Here is an 8,166-nt window from a genome sequence, read left to right as displayed (position 1 = left end):
ATGAGCAGCGGCGTGGCGCCGGTGCAATTGGGTTGGTTGACCGCCGCGCTGACCTCGAGGAGCAGCCGGGCGCACTCGAGGTGGTTGTTCTGGCACGCGATCCACAGCGGCGTGACGCCAGTATGGTTGGCCTGGTCGACCGAAGCGCCAGCCTCGAGGAGCAGCCGGACGCACTCGAGCTGGCCCCGCTGGCACGCGACGAACAGCGGCGAGAAGCAGCCGTCCGCCGCTTGGTTGACCGCCGCCCCAGCCTCGAGCAGCAGCCGGGCGATCTCGAGGTGGCCGAACTGGCTCGCCATGAACAGCGGCGTGGCGCCGTCACCCGCGGCCTGGTTGACCGCCGCGCTGGCCTCGAGAAGAAGCCGGGCGCACTCGAGGTGGCCCTGCTCGCACGCGATGTACAGCGGCGTGACGCCATTATCCAGGGCTTGGTTGACCGCTGCGCTGGCCTCGAGGAGCAGCCGGGCGCACTCGAGGTGGCCCTGCAGGCACGCCATGCTCAGCGGCGTGGTGCCATCGTTCAGGGCTTGGTTGACCGCAGCGCTAGCACCGCACAGCAGCCGGGCGCACTCGACGTGGCCCTCTTGGCACGCGATGAGCAGCGGCGAGATGCCGCCGCCCCCGGCTTGATTGACCGCCGCCCCAGCCTCGATAAGCAGCCGAGCGATGTCGAGGTGGCACTCTTGGCTCGCGATGAGCAGCGGCGTGAAGCCGCCACCCGCCGCTTGGTTGACCACGGCATTGGCGTGAAGGAGCAGCTGGGCGCACTCGAGGCATCCCTTAAAGCACGCGAGGAAGAGGGCGGACGCGGCGTCGCAGTCAGCCGCCCCGACGCTCGCGCCGGCTTCGAGCAGCAGCCGCACCGCCTCGGCCTGCCCGTGCCGAGCAGCCCAGGTCAGCAGCGTGTCCTTAAACTCGGTCTCGAGCCGCGCGTCGAGCTGAGCCGCGAGCGGTGTGCCGCGCGTCCGCCCCCCGGAGAGGAGGGCGCGCAGCGAGGCCAGGTCGCCCTTGGCCAGCGCCGCGAGGAGGGTTGGGCTGGCGCCGCTCATAGTGTACACCGTGCGCCAAAAAGAAAAATGTGTTCAACTAACGGTGTGGGGGCGCGGAGGGCTTGTTGGCGAGCCAAAATGGTGTTTTCCGAGGCGCTGCGCTAGGCTCAGAGCGAGTTCGCGCTGCGCTAGGCTCAGACGGCGAGTTCGCGCTGCGCTAGGCTCACAGATGCGAGTGCGCTGCGATAGAAGAAAAAAACAGGGTCGAAACGACAACCGAAGGGAGGACTGTGTAGTGTAATCATGTGTCAAGAATCACGTGCTGCTGCTGCTGCTGCTACTGCTGCTGCTGCGCGGCGAGCGCCGTCGCCGAGGCGGGCCTCGGCGGAGAGCGCGATTATGCGGCCTTTTCCGCGACCCGCACAAAGAAGAGGCGCCCTCCGTCAGCCTCGACCTGCCACCGGCTCGCGTCGACCGACCCGGCCGCGTGCCACACCTCCACAGCCCAGTGCGCCAGCCCGCAGAAGTTGCCCTCCTCGATGCCCCATCCCGTGGGCCACGCGGCCAAGGCGGTGCCGAGAGGCGGCGGCGGCGCCGCGGTCGCCTCGAGACGCGCCGCGACGGCGTCAAAGGCGATCCGCCTCGCGCCCGTCGCGGCCGCCTCGGCCAGCAGCGCCTCCCCGGCCAGCCGCGGGAGGTCGCCCTCCGTCTCGAACCAGCACGACGAGCGGCCGTCGGCGCACGCCTCGTCCCACGCCTTGAGCTGGCGGACAAAGGCCGCCAAGCTCTTGAGGCCGGGCGAGGGCGCGGCGGGCGACGGGGCAAGGGAGCAGCCGGGCGAGGAGAGGTAGGAGGTGCTCGCCGGCGAGCGCTCCCGCGCCTGCGAAGGGGCAAGGCCTGAGGGCGGGCGGGCGGTCGGGCGGGCGGGCGCGGGTGGGGGGGATAAACGCTGCGCCGCCAAAGGAACCAGCGACACTGGCCGCGGCTCGTCGCCACGCGCCGGCTCGGAAGAGGGGCTGTCGGCGGCGAAGCAGAGTGGCACGCCTCGCCGCTCGAGCCGCCGACAGCCCCCCTCCTCGACGTGACGGCCGCTCCCGGAGCCGGCCGGTGCGCGCCTGACCCACGCCCCCTCTCGCACCCCTCCGACCCCCCCTGCGCGGCGCACCCGTCCGCTGTGCGCCGGCTCGAGCGCCTATTGCCAAATCGCGACGTTTGAGCGCAGCGCACGCATCCTCTGGGCGCCTGAGCGCGGCGGAATCTTGCCAGAATGTGGCCGCAGGAAGAGCCTCCGGCGGGCCTCCGGCGGACGCCTGGCGGCGTGGCGCTGCGCGCCGGCCTGCGGCCCAGGACCTATTTGACCGCTCGCTACCTATCTGACCGCTCCGAATCCCTTGGTTGGCCCTCGCAGCTGTGATACATGTAGAGAGAGAGAGAGAAAGCTAAAAGTACGTACGTACATGTACAAAAGTGGCGACGCCTCTGGCGGCGCGCCCCCAAAAAATCGGCGCACTCCAAGTACTCCAAGATCCCATTCACCTTCAGGCTTCACGGTCCAGTCGTCTTGAGGTTGAGCATCGTCAAACGCGCCAAAACAAACGTTGATGCAAATTTCCTTCTCCAAGTGCTCCAAGTGCTTCTCGCTCGTGTGCGGGCTCCTTTTACGGCTTCTATGGCCAACCGGATCAACCGTTCACCGATCTCTTCCCCCTTGCTAGACTCTCTACACACACCTGACGTACGGTACACACATGGAGACGGCGGCGGACGCGTCACTCAAGACGTCAGGCGTCAGGGCGCGAGCTCCTCAAAAGAGCCGCGGCACCAGAGGCCGCTCGCCCGACACCACCTCGAAGGTGGAGTAGATGGCGTCCCAGTTCTCGTACGACACCTTGGCCACCGCGGCCAGCGTCGCGAGGGCGAGCGCCTGCTTGACGACGCGCTCCACCGGCTCGACGAGCTCTCTCAACGCGCTGAGCCCCACCGCAACCACGCCGAGGCCGAGTGCGTAGGGCGCCATCGCGCGGACGATCGCAGCGGCGAGTGTGTCTGCAGACGGCACCTGCGGCAGCGTGATGCCCGCCGCCTTGACCGGCGCAGGCGGAGGAGGCTCGTCGATCAGCGAGGCTGCCCCTCGAAACGCGGCGGCGGCGCCCGAGGCGAGTGAGCGCGAGCCCTGCTCCGCTGCGCGAGCGAGCCCCGCACCGACGTCGGGCGGCAGCTCTCCCGTCTCGTAGACGGTCCGCGCGGCGCGGGTCACCACCGGCGCCACCTGCTTGCCCGCCTCGAGGCCCTCGGAGGCAATCCTGCTCACGACCGGCGCAGCGGTGGTGGCCGCCTTGCCGCCCACAGCCGCCGCCGTCGCCGCCGCCTTGACGGTGATCTCCCCGACCTGCGCCGCCACGCGTCCCGACTTTTCGACCGCCTGGCGGGGAGGGAAGACTGGCTCGTGCGACGGAGACGCGTGGCGGGCCGACTTGGGCTACTTTGCACCGACTACAGCCACGCGCGCGGCTGCGGCGCAACGGCGAGTGTGGCGCTGCACCGGGTGGTGGGGGGCCCATCGTGTGCTCTGTGGCGTGGTCCGGTGCCGTGCGTCGCGGTGCGCAAAAGTGTGCGCTGCCGCCGGGACCTGCAGTTGCTCGGGCGTGAGAGCACCGCTCAGCGCCTTGCCGACCGTGCTGCCGGTGGACTGGAGCACTGGCTTGGCGGCCTCCACGCCCGCGGCCAGCTTCTCGGCAACAATGGGCGCCTGCTTCTGCGCCACGTCCGCCGCCTGCTCCGCCGCCGATTGGATGACCGGAGCTGCCACCCGGCCGACCTCGGGGAGCGCCCTCGCCGCCTCCTCCGCACCGAGCCGCAGCTGCACCGCACCATCCGATAAGATGCCTACACGGCAGCAGTGGGAGCCTCAGCCGAGCGTTTCCTCTCCGGAAGCAGAGGTCGAGTGCGAGCACCGCCAACCACCGCAGCCGGATCGAGGCAGGTTGGAGCGGTCGTGATGCGGCGGCTGGCAGCAGGCAGCCCAGAGATTCGACCCGCACGGCCGTGGAGCGCCGCGACGGTATGAACAATTAGGAGGTGCATCGAGACGAGCAGCGAGTGGTCGATTAGCGTCTGTCTGTGGCGGCAGCGCAGCGACCTGCCTCAAGAGTCGGAAATGAGTGGGAAAAAGAATTCTTGAGATACAAGCCTCTCTCACAGCACACTGGCACGACAAGGGCGCAGACTGGCGCGGACTGGCACACACACAGGCTCACCACCGGAGCCGCCTAAGCGACTCCGTTAAGAACGGCAATGCACTCCGCACCATGCACAATGCCGCTCTCCCCGCACGCTAGCTCGTTCACCGTCTGCCACGCCACGGCGGTGTGGAGGACGACAGACAAGCGCTGCATCTGCAGCCCGTGCCAGTTCTTGGTGGTCCATGTGACCTCGTCCAGGTGCTGAGCGTGCGAAAGTTTATTGCTCAGCTGGTTCGCCGCCTCCCTCAGGGTGCTGCGAACCTCCTTTCCAAAGCCTCCGAAAGCCTCAAAATCAAACAAACGTAGATCGCAATCCTGCTGCCGCGCAAAAGGGTAATCGCCAGGCTGCTCCGTGAGCTTTCCCTTGGGGGCATCCTCCTCCTCCCCCTCCTCCCCCTCCTCCTCGGCCTCCTCCTCCTCCCCCGCCACCGCCGCTGCCGTCGCTTCCGACGGAGACCACTTGCCGCGCCCTTTGACCAACTTGAGCAGCCCGGTCTCCGTGTTGCCAAAGCGCACGTAGGCCCCCTTCCAGCCGAGCTCTCCGTCGCCGGCCGTGTCCTTGCCCGTGCTCGCAAGCGAGCTCGTGAGCTTCAAATCGGCAACGAGGCGCCTGTGCCCCCTGCCGATGTTTGCCGCCGCCACAGCGAGAGGCACGGAGGCATCAAGCAGTGATCGCCAGTCCTCTGGAAAGCCATTGGCGGCGGCGGTGAGGGAGGCGGCGAGGGAGGCGGGCTCGGTGGCGGCGGCGAGGGAGGCGGCAAGGGGGCCGGGCTCGGCGGCGGCGGCGAGGGAGGCGGCGAGGGAGGCGGGGAGGGCGGCGGCGGCGAGGGAGGCGGCGAGGGAGGCGGGGACGTATGGTTCTTTTCTCCCGTGGTGTACCTGTGTTAGTGCCAGTGCGCGCCTGCCCAGTGTTGTGCGACGGAGGCCCGTGTAAAATTCTTTTCTGCTTTGAGAGAGAGTTCGAGTTTCAAAATTCTTTTCTCGCGATGTCCACCCCGCCGCGCCGCTCGCACAGCCTTGCGCCCCCCGCCGCTACACCCTCTCCCTCGCCAGAGACGCCGCCGCCCGCCTGCCTCCTCGACCTCCCCACGGACCTCCTCGAGCGCGCCATCTCTCGCTGCGACAGCCCCGTCGACATCGCTCGCGTCGCGGCCGTCTCGCTGCTCTTCCACGCCTCACTCGCGGAGGAGGGCATCCGCTTGTGGGCGCAAGAGCGCGACTACGAGCTTCCGGCGCAGCCAGAGGGCGAGAGCTGCGCCGTGCGGTGGCTGTGCTTCGCTGCGCTGCTGCGCGCGTCCAACCCGCTGGCGAGGGCTGCAGCAGGCTGCTATCACAGCGTCTTCATCGACGGCGAGGGGCGGCTCTCGTCGTGCGGCTGTGCGGAGGACACCTTCTATCCAGGACTACTCGGCCACGGCGAGGGCGTGACGCAGCTTAACAAGCCGACCCGCCTTCCGTCGACGCTGGGCGGCGAGCGTGCCGTGGGCGTGTCAGCTGAAGAGTACCACAGCCTCGCCCTCACCGCCGGCGGTGCTGTCTGGAGCTGGGGCTCCCCATATTGGTCCTGCGGTGCCCCAGCAGGCCGGTTGGGCCACGGCGACGAGGAGGAGCAGTGGCAGCCGAAGAAGGTCGAGGCCTTAGCTGGGCGGCGCGTCGTCGCCGTGTGGGCGGGAGGCGCCCACAGCCTCGCCCTCACCGCCGATGGCGCTGTCTTTACCTGGGGCGATGGCGAACGCGGCTGCCTAGGCCACGGAGAAGACCTGTCGAACCAGCAGCTGCCCAAGAAGGTCGTAGCCTTGGCGAGTCAGCACGTCGTCGCTGTCGCGGCTGGATTGGTGGACAGCCTCGCCCTCACCGCCGATGGCTCGGTTTGGAGCTGGGGCTATGGAGGGGGAGGCCGGTTGGGCCACGGCGACGAGCAGGACCAGCTGCTGCCGAAGAAGATCGAGGCCTTGGCTGGCCAGCGCGTCGTCGCTGTGTCGGCAGGAGGCACCCACTACCTTGCCCTCACTGCCGACGGCGCCGTCTGGAGCTGGGGCTATGGAAGGGAAGGCAAGTTGGGCCACGGCGACCTGCAGGACCAGCTGCTGCCCAAGAAGATCGAGGCCTTCGCTGGGCGGCGCGTCGTCGCTGTGTCGGCTGGAGGCGAACACAGCCTCGCCCTCACCGCCGACGGCGCCGTCTGGAGCTGGGGCGATGGAGATGATGGCAAGCTGGGCCACGGCGACGAGCAGCGCCAGCTGCTGCCAAAGAAGATCGAGGCCTTTGCTGACCAGCGAGTCGACGCTGTGTCGGCGGGAGTATGGCACAGCCTCGCCACTACCGCCGACGCCGTCTTTGCCTGGGGCAAGGGCAAGGAGTATGGCGAGGGCGGCGGCGGCTGCCTAGGCCACGGAGAGGACCTGTCGAACCAGCCGCTGCCCAAGAAGATCGAGGTGTGGGCGTCGGGGCAGTGGGGTATCGGGGCGTTAGTTAGCGCCATGCAGGCGCCATGGGAGAGCTTTGGTCTCCAGACCTAAAGCCGTGTCTTAAAGGTTTGGTAAGGTAAGGTAAAATTTCTCCACACAGGCACAACACAAAGTGGTGGGGCTGACTGTGGCTGGTGCTGGTGGCTGATGAGGTGCCATATCGCATATGGTGGTTGGTGGGGCACATACATGGGGAGGGGCAGGGGGTCGGGGGGTGGGGCAAGACCCTCACATCTCACCCCGGACGGCTAGCCGGACACGGGCAGCGCATACTGCCATACACCCGTCACCGTGTATTACAGGGTCTACTCTGAGTGAGATGGACCGCACTCCAAGTTCCAAGACCGCGCGCGGTCACGCAGCGCTCCCGCCCCGAGGAGCGAGCAGGTCCGCCCCGCAGCTCCCGGCTCCCGCCGGTGTAACTTCTTTAAATGCAGAACTCCTACGTCCTAGCACCTAGCCCGTCTCGTTCTCTCCCACTGCTCCCCACCCCTCTTCCTACGGGGAGTGCTTCGCAACGCGGCCTCACCCGCGTAACACCGCCCGCCTGATCCCGCCGACCGCGCCCGGCAGCGTACGCACCGCCGCCTTGCAAAACGCAACCACCGCGACGCGGAAGAAGAGCAAACCCACGGCGCCGATCGCCGCGGCGCCCCTCCAGCCCGCCCTCACCTGCCGCTGCAAGTGTGACGCGACGAGCACCCGCCGCACGCCCGCTAGCCGCTCGGCCCGGCGCCGCCGCAACGCCTCGCTCGCCGGACTGACAGGCAGCTGCTCTGGCGGCGGCCGCCTGCGTCGGGAACACGCCAGAGTGAGGGGTCCGCGCCCGTGCCTTCGGCGCATCGCGTGAACACGTGTCCTCTCCACAGCTGGTCAGAACACACGGGTCTGTACTCGGTGTCTAGGGGTGGAGGCCGCTCGTGCTTCGGCGGCGGCGAGAGGGCGGCGGCGAAGCGCTGCGTGAGCGACTCGGCGAGCATGCGGACGCCGAGGCGGCGGAGGTGGCGCGTCTTGCGCGAGGTGGTGAGAGTCGTGAGGAGCTCGGTCGAGTCGAGGTCGCGCGCCTGCGCCGTGAGTACGGCATTCACTCCTCGGATCTCGGGGGGGGGGGGGGGGGGAGCACAGCTGAGCACAGCTGAGCACAGCTGAGCACAGCTGAGCACAGCGGAGTGCGTGTCCTCTCGAGGGCCCGTTTGAGTACACGGGTCTGTGTTCGCATCTAGGGCTGCGGGCGATGCGGCGCAGCGTCGCCCCTCCCGGCGAGCCTGCGACAAGACGGGGGTGGGAGGGTGAGGACCGCAAGTTGCCAGCAACCACTGCCGCGTCGACGCGGACCGCGCGCCCGGGGCTCCCCACGCCGAACGGTTTTGAAAAGGGGGGGGGGGGGGTCGCCGGGGCACGGTGTCCGTGAGGCTTGTCCAGATGTAGAGAGGTGGGGGAGGTTGGGGGTTTGGGGGGGAGTTGACG

The 8,166-nt window shown here is 68.5% G+C and overlaps 2 protein-coding genes across 2 annotated transcripts in view; one reads left to right on the top strand and one right to left on the bottom strand.

The window, feature by feature from the left end:
• Positions 1-1,175: 1,175 nt before the first annotated feature.
• Positions 1,176-2,335, top strand: EMIHUDRAFT_372278 (hypothetical protein). The gene is made up of 3 exons (XM_005758833.1): positions 1,176-1,869; positions 1,990-2,181; positions 2,253-2,335. The coding sequence occupies exon 1, from the start codon at positions 1,529-1,531 to the stop codon at positions 1,838-1,840; it is 312 nt and encodes a 103-aa protein (XP_005758890.1). The 5' UTR covers positions 1,176-1,528; the 3' UTR covers positions 1,841-1,869; positions 1,990-2,181; positions 2,253-2,335.
• Positions 2,336-7,224: 4,889 nt separating this feature from the next.
• The window catches only part of EMIHUDRAFT_460118 (hypothetical protein), a gene marked incomplete at its 3' end in the record, with an annotated part of 4,189 nt that continues 3,247 nt past the window's right edge, over positions 7,225-8,166 (bottom strand). Inside the window, exons 9-10 of the mRNA XM_005758832.1 lie at positions 7,567-7,763; positions 7,225-7,489 (exon numbers count right to left, since the gene is read on the bottom strand). Of these exons, the coding sequence (XP_005758889.1) occupies positions 7,225-7,489; positions 7,567-7,763 (462 nt within the window). The remainder of the gene's footprint in view (positions 7,490-7,566; positions 7,764-8,166) is intronic.

Source organism: Emiliania huxleyi (genome assembly GCF_000372725.1).
Source record: "Emiliania huxleyi CCMP1516 unplaced genomic scaffold EMIHUscaffold_837, whole genome shotgun sequence".
In the NCBI taxonomy this organism is placed as follows: Eukaryota; Haptophyta; order Isochrysidales; family Noelaerhabdaceae; genus Emiliania; species Emiliania huxleyi.
Note: the sequence above shows the minus strand (reverse complement) of the source record. Positions and strands in the feature narration are given on the sequence as shown.

Excerpts from the sequence above, each read along its gene's own strand:
- EMIHUDRAFT_372278 (XM_005758833.1), top strand. The coding sequence starts at position 1,529 with ATGCCCCATCCCGTGGGCCACGCGGCCAAGGCGGTGCCGAGAGGCGGC.